This window comes from Musa acuminata, chromosome BXJ2-9, assembly GCF_036884655.1.
Source record: "Musa acuminata AAA Group cultivar baxijiao chromosome BXJ2-9, Cavendish_Baxijiao_AAA, whole genome shotgun sequence".
NCBI classification, from domain to species: Eukaryota; Viridiplantae; Streptophyta; class Magnoliopsida; order Zingiberales; family Musaceae; genus Musa; species Musa acuminata.
The window spans coordinates 39596635-39616066 of record NC_088346.1 but is presented as its reverse complement, the minus strand read 5'-3'; the positions used below and the strand labels follow the sequence as shown (position 1 = coordinate 39616066).

At 36.1% G+C, this 19432-nt stretch overlaps 3 protein-coding genes across 6 annotated transcripts; 1 reads left to right on the top strand and 2 right to left on the bottom strand.

Moving 5' to 3' along the window:
* Window positions 1-6983: 6983 nt before the first annotated feature.
* Window positions 6984-7903, bottom strand: LOC135621889 (chemocyanin-like). Its single transcript, XM_065123512.1, has 2 exons — window positions 7520-7903; window positions 6984-7435 (listed from the first exon to the last, which is right to left on the bottom strand). Exons 1-2 carry the CDS (start codon window positions 7716-7718, stop codon window positions 7095-7097), a joined length of 540 nt encoding a protein of 179 aa, XP_064979584.1. The 5' UTR covers window positions 7719-7903; the 3' UTR covers window positions 6984-7094.
* A 652-nt stretch (window positions 7904-8555) lies between these two features.
* Window positions 8556-13398, bottom strand: LOC103998540 (uncharacterized). 3 transcript variants are annotated; one of them, XM_065126375.1, is made up of 9 exons: window positions 13296-13398; window positions 12823-12945; window positions 12079-12158; window positions 11815-11901; window positions 11598-11672; window positions 9644-9705; window positions 9503-9562; window positions 9199-9384; window positions 8556-9013 (listed from the first exon to the last, which is right to left on the bottom strand). In XM_065126375.1, exons 2-9 carry the CDS (start codon window positions 12943-12945, stop codon window positions 8925-8927), a joined length of 762 nt encoding a protein of 253 aa, XP_064982447.1. In that variant the 5' UTR covers window positions 13296-13398; the 3' UTR covers window positions 8556-8924. The 3 variants fall into 3 exon arrangements, with proteins under 3 accessions (XP_064982447.1, XP_064982448.1, XP_064982449.1); XM_065126376.1 differs by lacking the exon at window positions 12079-12158 and having other exon boundaries at window positions 9491-9562; window positions 11815-11903; XM_065126377.1 differs by lacking the exons at window positions 11598-11672; window positions 12079-12158 and having other exon boundaries at window positions 9491-9562; window positions 11815-11903.
* Window positions 13399-14046: 648 nt separating this feature from the next.
* Window positions 14047-19051, top strand: LOC135584533 (uncharacterized). Of its 2 annotated transcripts, none has more exons than XM_065126372.1 (6): window positions 14047-14361; window positions 14716-14788; window positions 15677-15770; window positions 18047-18163; window positions 18248-18314; window positions 18398-19051. In XM_065126372.1, exons 1-6 carry the CDS (start codon window positions 14329-14331, stop codon window positions 18767-18769), a joined length of 756 nt encoding a protein of 251 aa, XP_064982444.1. In that variant the 5' UTR covers window positions 14047-14328; the 3' UTR covers window positions 18770-19051. The 2 variants fall into 2 exon arrangements, with proteins under 2 accessions (XP_064982444.1, XP_064982445.1); XM_065126373.1 differs by lacking the exon at window positions 14047-14361 and adding an exon at window positions 14378-14645.
* Window positions 19052-19432: the final 381 nt, after the last annotated feature.

Sequence of the window (19432 nt, the reverse complement as noted above, 5' to 3'; positions counted from 1 at the left end):
CTTCATCTGATCCTTCGACGTATTGCCCAATCAGCATGTTGACTCCCGCAACTTCCGATCTCCTTGGCGCAATGTCCGATCCTTCGACCCGATGCCCGAATTCACGGCACGAAGCCTTCTGCCGACACATCGACTGATCCTCTGGTCCAACGTCCAATCTTCTAACATGTTCACTTTGGCCCAACATCCAATTCTTCCTGCTTTAATCAATTTGCCTTTTCTAATCGAAGTTAGTCCTGCATCACTCAAAACGCAGATTATATCGAAACTCATCAATTGATTTCATCATCAAAATCCGAGATTCAACACCTCTAGCCTATAACAACCTCCTTGTTTAGGTCCACCAAGTGTCTATTTTCCCTTCCAAAATAAAAGAAGCGTAAGGCACCTTCTGATTTTCCTTACATTCAATAGCTTCTAATGTCTTCTCTACTTGACGAATCTAATATTTAGCAAAGATTGGATCTGGTTTGCCCTTAAAAACTGAGAGTCTCAATCTCTTAAAGTGATCCAAGGTATTATTTCCTCCCCGCAGAACTTTATCTCGCTCCTTCTAACACTCGAAGCATCATCTAATAGCATTGAGGACTTTGTGTACATTATTTGGAGTATTGATGGGTGCTAGGGCATGAGATGCATTCTACGAAGTCGGAGAAGCTGACATATAATCAGTAATAGGTATATGTAAGGATTGGGTTTGCTCTATGATGTATGGAACTTCCAGTTTATTATTTGCTCGAACACCTCTCCAAGTGTATAGACTAGTAGCATTGCGACCATGAGCACTCCAAGTGATAGGACCGCTATTCTTTAAAATTGGCTCAATTACTCCTATAATAGATTAAAAATAATCATCGGTCAAAGGCAATCAAAGGAGTTAAACACCTAAGGCCTTAGGCCATGCACTGATACCATAAAAAGATGTTACATCCTAGATTTTTTTTTTTTCAAGATCATATCTTTCTACACATTAGAGCTAAGTAGATAAATATCACTTTATTTATAATTTATAAATATTTATTATAATTTATTTATTTATCAAATTGAAAAGTAAACATAGTTATGTTAACTCAATGAATCACTCATATGGCTCTATCTAGTAGTAGAGGAAGGTTTGCTCTTCATAAATCTGATTTAGTGCTAGTGGGAGGCTACTTTGAAAATCAAAAATAAAGATAATTCAACAATGCTAATGCTAAGTAGTAACCCCAATAGTTAACTCAAAATGAATACATAATCAAAAATCAAGTATCCTATTGGCATATATCAAATACCCGAATAAGTACTCCCTCAACAACAGATAGAAAGACTTTATTGTATAGGATAAGTTTGTATTCTCCTAACAGAGGATGGAGGCAAACTTATATCACTCTCCTAACAATGGATGGAGTGGTGTCCCTCACCCGCCAAAGTGGAGATACGTTCCTCCCAACAATGGATGGAGGAATTGTCCATCCGCTACGTATAACGGTTCGTTAATCCCTGAAGGGAATCGTCCTATCTACCCTCAATAGGGTAATAACATTATCTCATACTAGTCATGTCAGGATGAAATAACATATTAAAAACATCTCTTTTAAACATTATTCATGTCAAATACTACCAATAACCCTCAATTGACTTGAATCCTAGTTCAATCGATTATATTAAACTCAATTTAACTAAAACCTAGTTGAACTGATCTATAATCCTCATTTAACTAGTCTGCAATTACTCTAGACTAGTATAATTTGGACTAGAGTAGGTTTAAATTAGGTAAACCTAACTTGAATAAGTCAATCAATTCGGAATCACCCTGAATTGACTAATCAAGTCTGATTTTGTTCAATCAATGTTTGGGCTCGAATCCAATAATAATATTGAGCTAGGTTGGGCTAGCCCATAAACTGGTCATGTGTAGGGAATTCTAGGGGCGACATCACATGCGCAACGGAAGAACATAAAATAAAATCCTAGATTTTCTAAAAAGGTATTCGTCGCAAAAAAACCCATAAAAATTAAAAATCACATGTAAGATAGTTTTATTACATAGAGAGATCGTATATCCCTGAATTCCTATAAATCTGTAAGAGAGGATTAAAGAGGTCAAGCGTCCTCCTCTCTAGCGATAATCCACACGGTAGGAGCTGCGAAGACACTCCTTAACTTGCTGCTCAAATCTCCACACCTACTAGTTAAGGAGAAGAAGGGGAGAGAAGAAAAGGAGATGGCAACCAAGAAGTCTAGCAACTCTTTGGTTCTCTTAAAGTATAATACCTTAAGCTTTGCTTTTGATGAGACTCATTAGCCACTTTGCATAATCAACACTTTGCATTTGATGAGACTCATTAGCCACTAAGCTTTGCTTTATAGGTCTCTATCTTTCTATCTACTCTGGTTTTCTTCTTGAAGATCCTTTTGCAACCAATAGGTATAATACCTTTATGTGCATTAACTAGGTTTTAAACCTTGTTGGAGTATATGGAATCCATCTCAAAATGAGTCATTTCCTGTTCCTTAAACAATTTATAGAGATGCAAAAGAATAGATTTGGCATCCATCATTTCATATTGTCTTTATAATTCAGGAGTCATAGAGCCCAACATATAACACTAAGTAAGAGTGAAGTCATTTATGTACTTCACGTAATAAGTGATCTCATCCTCGCATGCCCCTTCCTCGGGTGTAGGCATCACTGTATCAAGAATGTATATAATTTTCTCTATCGTGAGAATAATTCTCAGGTTATGGAGCTAATCAATATAATTTGGACCAATGAGGCGGTTAACGGTAAGTATGCCACGTAAGAGATTTGAAAACGATATATTTCTAAAAAATAAGAGATATAGTATAAATAAATAACATGTAGATTTTATGAAAAATAAATAATAAAAATATATACTTCTATCTTGATCTACTCCCACTATTTTCTCGCGAAACACAAAACTCCCTCAAGTATATTAATCGGAGGCCCCTAATGGATCTCTAGTGAGGATTGAGATCTAATCGGCATCTTAACATAACCTTAAGGGACTCGACTAATTACACTAAGTTAGTAAAGGTAAGCAACTCTTGCCAATCACAACTCTTTGTGATTTCTGTCCTATTCAACCTCCAAACCACTATGGCCTTGAGGGACTCGACCAATCATGATGTTCAGTTAAGTCATCGCCATTATTATAAAATGAGTCTGATTCGATGATATACCCTTAAGAGACTCGACCAAGCATAAAATATCCTCAGGTCACTAGTGACATTTCTGTGTCGTAAGCAAGATAATGAATCGTGATATATGTGAGCCTTGACCAACTCAACTTATGTCAGGAATCGGTTCCTACCTATAATGGTAAAAGGTCATGTGGGTCAATCTAATTGTCTCACGTTTATTGACTTGATATTATCAAGAGAGGAGATTTTAATTTGGTCTCCTATGATATGTCACACACATATATATTTAATATATATCTACATTGCATACAAATATATATACATATATATAGTATATGTATTAGTAATCATACATTACATAAGCAATCATACAAGATGATCATGGACCATAGCCTAATGTGATCAAGCCCGTGCTAGTGGGGCCAATCACTCATATCAAGATCTATGTGTGTAGCGACGTATCTCAATTCCCTATGATTGTCTATCTCATCATTGTCGGTTCCATCGGTATCTCGATACTTCCCCATGTATCACGATCATCCGTCTTGACCTCGTGGGTCTCGTTATCACCTCCATGCTCCTGTTGTGCCTCCTCATGTAATTACAATATAATCATAAGCACGCAGACCTGATAATAAACAAGAAAAAAATAGAGACTCGTAAACCTTAATAATAATAATAATGATGATTACATAATATCACACGGTCCATAATCATTTACCTATATCATATATCACATGTACATATTATTATATAGAACTAGTAGATAAATAATAATAGTTAATTAAACTTTTTAATTAATTAATATTTTTTTAAAATTTGAGATATGTGGGAAATTTTATAAATTATGAAGGGTATTTAGATAATTTATATAGAAAGGACATAACTCAAAATTTCTAAAATTCTAAGAGGCAAAACTATCATTTGCCCACAAAAACCCTAATCCCTTCTCAGTTGTTGCGTTGTGGCCACCGCCACCCTAATGGCGGCCATTGCGGAGGCGGGGGCGTCGCCTCTACCCGCAAGCGGCGTTGCCCCTGTGAGCGATTTTGCTCGTGAGCGCAACGCCCACAGGTGGTGTTGTCCCCACGGGCATCGCCACCCTTAAAGGTCACCTATGACTAGCAATATGCACTACATGACTATACATGCATCACACCAGGCTGGATCAACCCTGGTCCATGGACTGGTTATATGCATCGCACATAACTACCCGGACTCAACTAGATTAGCCTACGGGCTAGGGCTTGACCCGCGAGTTGAGCCTAGCCTATAGGCTGGGCCTGATTTGTTGACTAGGCCTAGCAAGTGGGCTATAACTTGACCTATGGATTGGGCGTGGGTTATTTTAACCATATTCATATCCAATTTAATTAATATTAAATTATAACAACATATATTCATTAAGAATAATATCTTAAAACATAACAACAAATTAAAGAATAAAATTGAAAGATAAACTTGAAACGACATTCATAATTCAAAAAGAATTAAAATTCCTACTTTCAATATGATAATTAATTTCAACATGATCTAATCAAATAATAAAAATTTAAATCTTAAAAATGATCAAAATTTTTCAGATAATATATTGTAATCTAACAATAAAAATTTTAATATTTAAAGGATTAAGAAATATTTTTAAACTACTCATAGTAAATTTTAATCCAAATAAGATTAAAATGACAATACGAGAAATTAACATTGTTAATCTAAATATGAAAAATCATATATCATGTATTCAATACATAAAACATGTATAATTTTAATATATTTAAATCTAAAATAAAAATATTTAAAGATGATTAAAGAATCCCTTAAAAACTTTAGATAATATATTTTAATCCAACAATAAATATTTTTAAACTATAAAAATTTTAACATTTAAGGAATTAAAGTAAATAAAAAATAAAAAAAATTATTTTCAAAGTAGGGAAACCAATCTCTCCTTAACATGACATAACTCTTCGTTCCTTCCATTTTCGTTATTGGGCTCGACTAGACTAGGAACGAATGAGAGAAATCACTCCCTTGAGGAGGTGAAACTCCATTAAAAATTTTTTTCTTAATTCTTATATTTATTTAATACGAATTATTTTTATTTAATATACTAACAAATATGATATCATATTTAGAATATTTAACAGTCATTTCCTAATTCACAATGATAAATAAGGAAATAAGATTAATATTTTTTAAATTACAATAGCAAGTAAGAAAATAAAATTTGATTCCCAAATTAAATATTTGATTTAATTACATAGAGAGTTCTTTCTCTCTAATATATATATATATATATATATATATATATATATATATATATATATATATATATATATATATATATATATATATATATATATATATATATATATATATATATATATATATATATATATATATATATCACCAAAATACTTTAGAAAAGACCAACCTTCCAAGATATTACTTGCATGCAACATAAAATACTTTAGACCAGCATTCCTTGCATGCAACATAAAACTCTTTAAAGAGCGACTCATGAAGGTGTCCCAAAACATTTTGGAATCTCAACTTTGTTCATCAATTCCATCTTCACCAGCCAACTTTATTACTGTTCAAGAGATCAACATTAATTCGTAAATTTTACCCTCAAAACATAATCATTTCACCCATTCCCAAGTGAGTTCACAAACAATGCCTTGCAAGAAACATGATCCGTTCAATGTTCGACCGAGAAGATAAAGAGACGGTAGAATCCAACATAGAGGGAGACAACAGTAGGTATGGAAAGTGAGTCCAAAGCCATTTCATACATACAAGCTCCTTCCATTCCACACATATGTTAGGATGGTGTACACTTAACACTTCATAAATAACAAAGTGCTCGTGTGAATGGCATGTAGTCCCTATTATGTAGCATATGACTTCGTTATTGATAGACACTGTAAACTATTCACAATCAATGCAACTAATTATTTATTGCATAAAATGGCACAATATCTCAAAAGCTTATCTCTTTTAAGTCTAAACCACCCATCCAACCAACATAATTAAGCTCAAGTTAATAATAAACTAACATAAAATTCTCCTTTCATATCACATTTACGATTAAATTATGATAATATATGTTCGATCAGGTTGAGTTTCGTTTATATCACACTTTGCGTCAGGACAACAAAAATAAGTTGACCAAGCAAAAACCTGATAGAACATCAAGTCCATGATATAATAATAATTTCTCAAAAATTTATACATTTTGGGTTTGAGACGTGCACGAACCCAAAATTCCTTTAAGCATGAAAAAAATCCATAAAATAAAATAAATTGATTATGTTATAGTATATATTTTTTCGATATTATTGAAGACACTCATAATATAAAAATATTATAATCAGATTGGTTCATCCAATATATCATCGTTCCATCGGAAAGTGATGGAAAACAAAAAGAGAAAAGGAGAGATAGGTCGTTGGCTATCAAATCATGATATTTCAATTCGCCCATTTATTTAATGAAAGGTAAAAAACACCTACCGTATTCATTTCAGCTCTCTCCTCCAAACTTCTATTCCATCCCTATCATTCTCTTTCATTATTTTTGTAATATTACAGTTTTATAATTTATATTTTAAATATAACATATAGCCAATTGACATAACGTTTCAACGACTCGAGACTTAGTCGAGTCAATATCCATCCGTTCCTGTTTTGTTAACTTTGCAACAAAGGCGGCCAATCGAGAATGTTAGGTACGCAGATCAAGAAAAAAAACCAAAAAAGAACAACTGACTGATCTCTTATGATTGGAATTTGGAATTTAAGATTAATTATTTAGATTTAAATGGAGGAAACATATGAATAATTACTAACAATATTAATTAATAATCAAACTTAACACAACAGTTAAATTGGAAAATTAGAATAACAAATGTCCAACACAAACCCACCATTTCAAAAGCAGTTCAATCAAGTCAACAGGCATAACGACAGGCACAACATCCACGCTTTCCACCACCACCCCATGCGCCCTCCGGCCGCCCCGTTGCCCTGCTCCGACGGCAACGGTGCAGCGGTGGTGGCACCGCCTCCGTCCGAGCTCGAGTTCGCCACGCTAACGGCGAGCCTCATTCCGGCCTGGCAGTGGCCGCTGATGGTGCATATGAACCAGTAGCTCGTGGCCTCGCCCAGCGTCACGCGGTCGTCGCCGCTGTCGTACGTCCTTGTCACGCCGGTGCTCGAGTCACATGAACGGTACGTCTCCTCCGTCACCTGGTACACGTTGTGCTGCACCTGCACGTACTTGAACACTGCGTGCGTCCGAACACATCGATCAGTAAACGAGAAATCCGAAGCGGCTGCTTGCAGGAGATGATCGACTATCATGACGTTACCTAACACGTCGCCGACGGTGAAGTTGTACTTATTGGACCAGAGGAGGTAGTTGATGCCGGTGTCCCATCCGTCGGCGTCGCCGACCGTGTACTCCGCAGCTTCTAAGTGGTGGCGAGCTACGAGACACAAGAAGAAGAAGAAGAAGAAGGAGGAGGAGGTAGCAGTAAGCCTGGAAGTTAACACGAGATGGGATGCCATGGCTTGCAATGCAATGAATGGAGATGTCTTGGTCTGTGCATATAAATATGATGAAGTCTATGGCGTGATGATAGACGAAGGGCAACTCCACAAGACACGTCCATATGACCTCTTCCAAGCAAAGAGCTTTCAGTCGTGATGGTCAGAATGGGTGTGCTCTTCTCCTCTTCTTCGCATTACTTCAACCATTGAAATGCTTATATTCTCCAGGATAAAGATTGTTTGACTTCAACACTACTAATTATTTTGAGCTGCTGACATCTCCTCATTAATCATCTAAAACTTAGATCGGATGATTGATAAGATTAAAAACATGGTAGCTTCTCTCCAAAGAAGAGTTCCCTGAACTGCCTTTATTTAGTGCAAGTTGGCTGTGGTTGGTGTGTTAAGACCAGGTCTCCATTTTGTTGGAGTTTTGACAGGCCATGGAGGCCACCCATGTTTTCTGCATTTATCTTTTACTTTCATTAATTGAGAATGTGGGAAGGATTTATTGGAAGCTTCATTTGTGGGAAAGACTTTGGAACTGATCCTTTGCCATGGACTTTAGTTCCAATTACAGTATCATGTTTAAAACAATTTGATAGCAGGCACTGCGATTAAATTAATTCTTGGCAGATCTCTCAAGCATGTGTGTGCAGGTTGTGATTTATATTAGCGTAATATACTTTCACTAAGAAGAAGATCATGAAATTGAATTTTAAGGAATAATGATCTGTACACATTCTACGCAAAATACAAGATAATTAGGCCCTCATTTTTCTCAGAACTGGTGCAGCCACAAATCCAAAATGGGGAAAGATGAGGAACATTGTATGCGAAGTTCATGCAACAATCTGAAAAATATTAATCTTAGAGATGTTACTATAATAAAAAGATGTCATTACAAGATAGCACTAAACCAATGCTAAAATGGGCAACTCATTAATAAGAAATTATGGCATGGCTAAGTATTTATCATGCTACCTTTACAAAAGAAACTAAATAAAAGAATGTACTGCTCTATTGATTAGACCTACTATTAGTCTTCTCATAGAAAAAAAACTAATGGCTGCCTAGAACTCTTGGGATCATAGTGATTCATTGTGATGCTATATCATGACACAGGAATGGCTAATCCAGCATTAGGAAACAAATGATGAACTCATCAGAGCAGGCATCCATCCAGACACAAAAGCAGAAATCATGCAGATGATATCAATCTGATTAAGCACCAACAGCACCAGCATGGATCAGTCCGTTCAGTTGAGAATTTCGACCCCATCCTCGGGTTTGGCCCCTACCACGACCACGACCTGAAATTAGACATCCTCAACAATGTTCAGACGTAGACCCACTTGATCATGAAAAACCTACTGAACTGATGCAAAAGGATTAAGATGGATCCATTAGGAACTTTCCAAACACAGCCCATGTTTCATTAGGATGGTCTTCACGAATTTGACTGTTAACCAATCTTATAAGCCTGAGAGAAACTTACCTCTGCCCCGAACAGGAATAGAACCCTCATTGTCATTGCCATTGGTTTCCTGCTGAAAATCAGGCTGGCCACCATAACCACCTTTGCCACGGAAACCTCGGCCTCTGCCACGGAAATAGCCGCCTCTACTGTATCCACGTCCCTTGTTGTCCCAGCTTCCATCACCATAATCCGCCGTATCATCTCCTGAACATATAACACAAAGGAACCCATGAGAATTACATATTACAGAATGGGCACAACAAAATATACAGAACATAGATATAATTGCTGAATAAAAAATCTTCCTGACCATCATAATTACCATAAGCCCTTCCCCTGCCACGGCCACCGTGGCCTCTACCTCGACTCATGGGTGAGCCCTCTGCGTTTGTAAATAAGTTGTCAGAGAAAATTGCATGAAAATTATCTAAATAAATATTGTAGAGTGAAGTTTACAAAATACCTCCTCCATAGCCGAATTCACCCAAGGGTTTAACCTCATCTTTGGGCAATGGAGGTTGAAACCTAGGGAAAGAAATAATGCCTAGTCAATATGAAGTCTAAAACTAAAGGAAATCTAAAGGAAAGTTATTATGATAAGGGAAATCTAGAAAGGAAAATATCATAAATCATTTCCTCTCTTGAGCCTCTAATGCACTTATGATTCATAATATGAAAATAAGATTAGTCATCCCATCCAGGTTATTTTATTTACTCCCAAACTGGATCTTGAATGGATCTTACTGAATAAATGGAGGAAGGAATTACAAGGCATGCAATAAATTGGAAGATGGCAATTGCTGGTTAGATGGTAAAATAATGTTTCCTTCAACTCCTAGTTTCTCCAAGAAAGTTCTTGGAAAGCCACAAATCAGGCAATCGGTAAAAGACAAGTTTTTAAATATAGAAAAAGTAGGAATAATATAAATGAAGCTAATTTTGACAGACTTGTTCAACACATCTCCATTAAAGTGCAGAGATGCTTTGAGGACAAAAGCTGGATGCTAATTCATAAAGCCTAACCAGCATAAGCTTCAACCTAGTAGCCATGTTAATAGACTTCATACTCAAATGTCATACATAGACATATCAATACTGAGAGGTCATTTAGTACATTGACATATCAATACTGAGCGGTCAGCCTACACAAAGTTTGAAAGAAACTTGAATACAATAAAAACAAGTCATGAGTTCCCAACTAATTGGGGTTGACTACATGGATCAGTTTCTGTCAATTGAGTCCTGTATAAGGTAATATCCTTAGTTAAATCAAAATCATTTAAATCTTTATTTATAGTCACTAATAAAATCCTTTTGAGTCTCCCTCTATTTCACACACCAGTATTAATAATTATCTCACATCATCTAACAACATCTATAGATCTCCTTAGAGCGTGCCTATACCATCCGAATGATTCAACCTCATTTTATTTGCAATTGAAGGCATGTCTAATTGTTCATGAAAGAAAATAGTTCTTTTTCTTTCTTCCTTAGACAGACAACACATTCATCTCAACATTTTTATCTTAGTGATACAAACATTTTTTGGACACATTACTTATCAACCATCCAACACTCAGAGTCAAAGCTAGAAGTAAGAACCTCTATTCACAATTTAGAAAGGGCCATATTTATAGCTTTAAATACATTTTTAAGAGAGTAGGAGTCGAAGCTCACTATCTCTTTTTGTTACAAGAGACACATTTTGCAAAACAAAACAGGATGGATGCCCCCAAATCAAAAACCAAGTTTAAGATCAATACTAGCGGAACATGGAAATAAAAGAAGTCTAGTGGCAAATATAAGCAAGAAATAATTTGATTTTGAAACTTCTGAAAATTAAAGCAAACAACTAACTAATGCACTTCCAAGTTACCTCCCACTATGACTAGGTTACTCTTATACCAGTTTTCTTGCCTCAATATATTTTGGTTGGTGTACAACTTAACTGTTTAATAAAGGATTTCAACTCAAAAGCACAGGCACACAAGCCCAAAATAATGACTTGCTGACCAAACATGTGGAGCAAATACCAAAAAAAAAGAGATATTTGCATGACTTACAATAATAAAATACTTTCACTTGTAATGAAGTTATATCTATTCCAATAATAGTGCCAGAGTAACAAATGAACATCCAAGAAACACAACAAGTGTAACAACAAACTTTGTAGCAAACCTACATAATTTGAGACTCAAGGCCATAGAGCAAAGAGAAGAAAATATTAATTAACAGATATCACACAACTGTTTAACTCCAAAAGAAGCTCCCGCCGTGGGAGAAGAGAAAAACTTGTAATGACTTGTATGTGGTGCTAATGTGTAAGTCAAGGAGAAAAGTATAAATTGTTTATTATTATATCTTCAAATTTCAGCACATATGCTCCAAAAGAATAAGGAGATGCCTGTTGAACTAACCCAACAGCAGATGTATCCAGCTCTTTCTTTGACAAAGTTATACTGATCACAGAGACATGTCTAGTTGTCTCAAGCCTGCAAATAATAACAGTAAGATATAAAAAACGAAAATTTTCAATGTTTAAACATGGAAAAATACATCTAACTTTGCAAGTTATGGACATGCCAACATCCATGAAAACTTTGATGTTTTGACATTAAAAGTAAGTCTTCTTACAGAAGTAAGCCTTCCTCTAATGGTTCCCATGTATCAGTTATGTCAGCAGATCCAATAGCTGTATTTTGATGTAGATCAACTATCCTTCTCTGTGTCATCATTATAATGAAACAAAAAAGTGGGAGTTTCAAACACTTATTCTCATTTAATTGGGAAAAAGAATAAGCATAATTGAATTTACCAGAAAACCAATAAGATTCTTGTGTATAACACAATTAATCCTTGAGAGCTAGAGAATAAAGCAGATCACCGAAAGCTAATAACTTGATCAGTTCCACAATCATAATAGTCTTGTTGATAGCTCTACCCATTGCCTTCAAGATGATTTCATTTGAATCTTTTTCCTTTGGAAGTGAACACAAAAATATTTTAGAAATACTATAAACAGCCAACCTGAGAAGCTTTACTTGATACTAATGCATATAAGACAAAACATGCTGAGCTGATCTAAGTACCATTATTTGCAATTTTGAAGTCCACTTAAGCCAATTCATCATTGTCGCCACCAGGAAAATTTGTGAAAGTAAATTTAGTCAGTTAAGCATAAGCATTAAACATATTGGTTCTTTCTGAAAACATAACCTACATGCCATTGAAAAATAAAATTAGATGAGCTGACATTTTAATCTTCAAGAGATATAACTACTACTCATGTTGCTTTTCTCTTGTATAAATCTAGATGGATGACATGAAACGGTTGCAGACCACTGAATATTGCAACAATGACCAGGATATACACAAGAAGAAAAATAACTTAGACAACTAATTTACATGCACTGGGCCTTCAGAAAGGACATTTATATTGTAGGTCGTTACAGTGACCACCATTCAAGCTTAAATGTTAGTAGAGTATATTTCATAATCTTGCTTCCGCACAATATCATCAGTAGAGCTTCTTAATCTCCCATAAACTAGTATTATGATCAAAAGAACAATAAACGGCAAACCTGAAACAAAACTACAAGACTCAAAAAAAGTATCTTTTTTTTTCTTTCAGATGGCGCATACCTGAAGCATGCTGGTGGCATACGTGATGTAGTTGCGCATCCTCCCCTGAGACGTGATACGGATCTCATTTTCGTTAATCGGGGTCTCCTCCCTTGGTTTCTCCACCCTCTGGTACCGATCCATCTTCCCATCCACCAAAAATCATAAAAATTAAAATTTTGAGCGATAAAACTACACAAACCGATAAAAACCTCAGACCACTCATCATAAATCCAACACAAGAAAGAAAAGGAAACACCAACACCTACGTTCAAACGGGAAAAAGAAAATTCCCGCTACAGCATATAGAACCAACAATTCCAAAATAAAAACCGAACCAAATCACAGAAATGGAAACCAAGAAATCATTTTGAGAAGATAGGACCCAAAAAGAGCTGGACTGCCAGGGAGAGCAGCCACGACCGAATCAAGCAACGGAGACAACAGAACACAAAGAAAGAACAAGATTAAGTGGGTTCCCTCCACTCCCCTACCTCGGTCCCGCCGCCTCTCGTCGCCCCCTACGGCTTGTATACTTCCTTTCCGCCCTGGAGAAGGTTTAGCCGCCGACCGCTTCTTCTTATATACTGCAACTGGCGAGGGAGCGGGCGAACTGGTCTTCTTCCGGCTTAGGGTCGAATTAGCCGGATGATGGCCCCTGATGGAGTAGTTAATTACCATCAAGTCCAATAAAGCCATCACCGTAGAATTATCAAGATGTACGGAGATCAAGAGCCGTATACATTAATGTGTCTTTGGAGTCTCCGTATACCCTTTTATTAATCCCTATCCCTGTCCCTTGGATTTGTCCTAATCTACCACTTCGTACAAGAGACGTATTTGTACTAGAAATACTAGTCTGTGACAGGTAAGAGTAGATAAAAGGAAAAACGAGTTAAATTTGCAAATATATATCCAAAATAATTAATTATAATTTGATTAATAAGTGAACTTATTGTATACTTATAATTTTCCAACAGTATACTTATTGTTTTTATAAGTAATTATGTCCAATTTGACATAATTAATTTTCGATTTCAGTAGAATCAAAAGGTCGGACGAGATCGAAACATTAATTCATATTCAGAAAGTCATAATAAATAAAATCAAAGTTAAAGGACTGAATTGTAAATTGTCAACATCACAACCTAATCCAACGGCAGAACCGTTATCACCACACGGTTGGATGTGGCCACGTGTCCATTATCTGGCCTAGTTATTCTGACTAAAAAAGAAAAGAAAGAAAAAAAACCCTAAATTGGAAGAAATTTAAAGAAGGGGAAAGGGTCGGCGACGGTGCTCCGATTCTCGTTCGAGCCCGATCCGAGACTCGCGTTCTGCTGAATTCGAGAGTGAGAAGTGGAAGAAGGCGATCGGTCGATGGATTGATAGATCACGATCGAAGGCCACGGCATTTACCGGCGACCGGTCTTGCTTTCGCGTTGATTTCCCCTTTCTAATCCTTGCCCGATCTCCAGGGCGGTCTAGATCTATACTTTAAGCAGGAAACAGAATAGGATTTAGGATATGAGGAAGAAGCTCGGCACAAGATTCCCTGCGGTAATTTTCCCTTGTTTGATCATTTCCCTTCTTTTTTGCCTCGTATGAAACTGCGTTTTGCTGGTACCGCGGAGGTTCTTTGATGGAGATGTCGTTTGATTTGTAAACTGGCCGTTCTGCTTTGGAATCTCCAGTTTGCTTAACGGCTTGTTTGATTGATGAAATCCTAAACTCCAATCTCGTTGATTCGTTCTTCTGCTGCTATCATTATGCTCTTTTTATCCCTTAACCACGGTCAAATTGCAGACACGACCTAATTTCTGATCGAGAGCCTTGTGCTACTGGTAAAATCGGTGCTTTATCATTGGACATTGATGTGGAACTGATGGATTTTGTTTGATTTTGCTCTAACAGTCACGAATAAAGAAGATAATGCAAGCGGATGAAGATGTTGGCAAAATCGCGTTGGCTGTGCCTATTCTTGTTTGTAAGTTTTTGTGCAACTCCATATTCTATAATTTGTCATGTACTAGGATATTTTTCTGTATCTGACTAAGCAAAGTATCTCATCCCATTTAATATATAAAAGTTACGAACTTGCATAGCTTCCTTTACTTGCTGATTGTTCTTTTTATTCCTTCATTAAAGTTATGTTTTGCTTCGACATCGCAAAGATAGTCTATTTGTTTTGTGATTATTATTCTTCTTAGCTAGAATTTAGTGGAATTTTTCCTCTACGATCTGAATATATCAGCTTGATTTGGCCTTTACTGAATAGTATTGAAGGAAACAAGTACTTGGAACAAAGCTTAATCTAGTGAAGTTGCAATTTAATTCGTGGTCTAAATTCATGAGCAGTTTAGGGAAAGGAATGACAAATTTTCGTTACTTCTTAAGGCTTAATTTTGAAGGAAGTCTTGTCTTGCTGAAGAATTAAAGTATTACTCTCTATTTAACAGTTCTTTTAGTGCGTGTAGTTTTAGATTACAGTATATTGGATTGGAGATTTTTCAAAGGAAGTTAAGTGTTTGTTCCATGAGGAACTACTTGAATGAGTGGTTTTTTGCGAGAATTCTAGGGAATCTCTTAATTTCCGTATTGTTATTCCTCAGGAATACATGTAGGCCTTGGATTCATCTGTAATGGTGTGTCATTTGTTATGCTCCCATGGCTAATGTTACTTTCTTTTTTGTGTGCAAGTTGGTGCAATAATAATTTACTTCTCAGAGTCAAAATGCCTATCATGAAAGCATAGATTGAACTTATCCAATACTTTGGTTTCTTATTTTCAAAAGATTTTAGTTTTTCTCTTTTGTTTGTGATAATAGTAGCCATTTATTAGTAGCTGATCTATTCTTTGTTGACTGGCTGGCAGCAAAAGCTTTGGAATTGTTTTTGCAAGATCTTTGTGACAGGACATACGAAATTACTCTCCAAAGAGGAGCCAAGACATTGAATTCTTTACACTTGTAAGAAAATTCATAATTACCTTTTTTTTCTTTTAGTGAACTTGCAGCAGTGTAAATTCAGCAGAATTGTGATTATTGCTGTATCTCTAAGGTTCAAGTGTTGAGTTGTTTGAAATATGATCATTGTTTTGATTAAATGATATATTTGACAAGGGCATCGAGAGGATTTTAATTTTAGTACTTAAATTTACTTCATTTTGTACTGTTTGGTTGCATTCTCGTCTGATCACTAATGTTAGATATATGAATATGCCTGAATCACATTTCAGTGTGTGTGCTTTATCTTGTTTAACATTTTATTGTGCAAGGATCAAGATTTGTTATACACATTTTCCTGTATGCTGCCACGTGCTTTCTGCCAACTGAAGTTCTGCCACAACTTAATTATGTCAACAGAAACCCTATTAGTCTAGAATTTGCATTACAGAATTCCTGGATTTGGCACAGTAATCAGCAGCAACCCTCTTGCTTGAATAAGCTTAAGTTGTGGTTTGTAGAATAACCACTGTGAGGTTCTTCTGCCTCTAATTTCATTATCGAGAAATTTGCACAACTTTAAAGGAGTTATGGCAATGGCAGGCGATCATGACATTTTCAGTCTTCTGTCTTGCCTTCTTTTATGTTGTTCATAGTAGAACCCATTTTTGATGTGATAGGTCTTGGACAATGATGATGAAGTTTTGAGGTTTGTAAAAGTTTAGGTCTGCAGAAATCTTTCACTACTGTTTAGTGAATCAGTTTTTCTTTACTTCAGCAAAGTAAATTCCTGAGTTATTGTTGCTTCCATTCTCAGGTTTTGCTCTTCTCTGTGCTACCATTTGCATGTACCTTATAAACTTTTTAGTCAAAGGATTTGTTGGAGGCTAGTAAATGGTAACTAATGATCTGAACTCGGTTTGGCTAAAAGGGTAGCTTAATACTCAAGGCTCCTGCCAATATGGGATTTAAGAATGGTCAACATATGGAGCTTTATCTGCATATGGAAAGCAATTTTCATGACTTGAACCTTGATCACTTGGTTGCAATGAACTAACTTTAACATGGTGCCAAGGCTCGCGATTTCTAAATCAAGATTAATCAGCTTCTGTTGTTGAAACCAAAATGACAGTTGCCAATTCTCTGATGTTACATCTGCTAGGAATAATGACATTGTAAACAGTACAAGTGCAGTGGGAGTGTATTGATTGACTAGGTTAGCAAAAAGAGTCTGTTCAAGAATAGAACAAATAAGCATGCTTGTAGAAGTGGATCTCAGTTAATGGGTAGCCATCAGGTGCTTTATGGTAAGTGGTAGGTTTGATTGCCTGGTAGTGATTTCATAGTGTTTGTGTGAGACCGACAACTGTAATGGCAGTGCATGGAGGTTGGAAACTTACATTTATTGGTACATTGTGTTTCTGGAATTAACATGAACTCATCTAGTTGTTGTCATAGTTTCTGCTTTTAGACCAAATGAGATTTGTCTCTACTTAGCTTTTAGCATACTTGCTGTTTCCACCTTGCATCAGAGACGTGTTTAATCAGGCTCTCAGTTGGAAGCTTTTTGGGGGGATAGGATCTGAATTTTGAGGATTTGACACCATAAAGTTTGATCTAACTCTTTGGCGAACCAGGAAACTTTGATATTTTCAGAAGTTAAAGAGTAGTCCTTCAACCAGTCTTGAGTGATCTTATGAAGTTGTTGCATGTGAAATTCAATACATAACTATTCCACTTAGCTGACAAAATTTTGACTATCTTTTGTTAGCTGAGAACATTATGTGAGAAGTAAGGTTGGAAATCGATTCAATATGTGTTATAAAATGGAAGTCCAAAGACAGTTATGTTTAGAAGCAGCAGTGATAAATAGATGGAGAAGATTTATATGGTCAACCTTAGATTTTTATACATCATTCAGGTGTGGTCAATTGCACAACAAAAAGAGAGATATGCCCAAATATGAGCTGACCTTGACTAGGATTTATTTCTGCATTCATTCATTTGCTATGTTGCCTTTTTATGTGGGTTGTAACTTAAATTTGCTGTTAACATATTCCTGAACTAGTCCTATTCTTTTTGCAAATTTTTATAACATATTTCACTTATTACATTTGAAATGATATATCTTATGTTGGAAAAATTATCTTATATATTATGTTCAAAAAATTTATCTTACATCTTATGTTTGAAAATTTATTTCATATATTATGTTAAGAAAATTAAACAAGTTTGTGTCTGATTGGACCAGTGAAAGTCACTAGTAATAGTTTATCATTGTCTTCTCCTGAGCTCTCCAGAAAACAATGTGTGAGGACTTATAGTGCTTATGATTTCTTAACTGGTGTTGTCAACAAGGTACCAAACCTTGGTGGCATGGAACCTTGTGAAGATGAAAAAGGAATTTGCCGTAGAAGGTAATTTGTCGATCATGTCCATTTTCTACCTTTTGTACTATTCTTATCGATGATAAAGCACTGATTAATACAGAAAATGCTCAGGAAGACACTACCACGTGGTGATGAAGTTGAGAGCAATGAGAATTGCCAGTTGAGGTCCTCCAAGATGGTAGTATAATAGTATTTGCTTGATGTTTCTGCAAAGTCATAGTTCTGTTCCTTTCTCTGATAGCTGAGTATACTTTACAACAGGCTATGACGAATACTAGTGTTAGCCCTAGAGGACGCGGAAGGGGTAGAGGAAGAGGTAGAGGACGGCCACCTACAAGGGCAAGAGATGTAGGACATGTGAAATTTGAGGATGACAGTAGCATGTTTGGTGATCATGACGAAATCCCTTTGGGGCAGCCTGAAGGAACGAAGGAAAACAGTCATCAGAGTGCTCTTCCTTCCTCAACTCCAGTCATGAATGGATCTGCAACTTCAGCTGTGGAGACAAAGCAAGAACAATGTTCAGCTTGGCCTCTCCCTGGTGGCGTGGACAACATCAGCATAGAACCATCAAGACTTGTACAATTAACCATGCAGATAGATGAGGATGAGGATTATGACAATGAAGATTAAAGAATATAATTCCCAGCTACTACTAACAAAGCCACCTGATTCTGTAAATAATTTTACTTTCTTGACATCTAGCCCTTTTTTTACATCCAGTGCTCTTGTGGCAGGAAAGTGTTTTGTGGTTCTTGTTTCGGTTGTTGGATCTACTGCTGCATGTTTCGTAGCGGCATTTGTCAGGCCAAGAGTTCAATGACTGCCCTGTAACGGGTTTTCACTGTTCAACAGTTGTTGTTATTGTATAGTTCCTAAACATTTCCAGTTAAATTGTCAGGGAGAATACGGGTACATGACTGAGCACGATCAGATCAATACTCTTTTCTAGCTACTTCGAGCAATGGATAATTTTGTGACCGAGGACTAAAGAGGCCTCAAGATGGAAAATCAATTCATGTAAATCCTTCAGTTTTGTTTCTAATATATGCAAGTAGTTGGTTTACAAAAGGCTATGAAGTTTTGAGTCCTGTATGTTGTACCATTTCATGTCATGCAACTTTGATTTGGTGTTGAAATTAGACCCCTATCAATTTTCCATTCAACTACTTGAGAAAGTGGATGCTTAAAAGGTTTTCCTTGGTATTTAATTTGACAAATTGGATCATCTAAAATTGCCAGAGTAATATGGAATCTTCTGATTCACTCCATGGATAAGAACAGTTCTGATGGTGT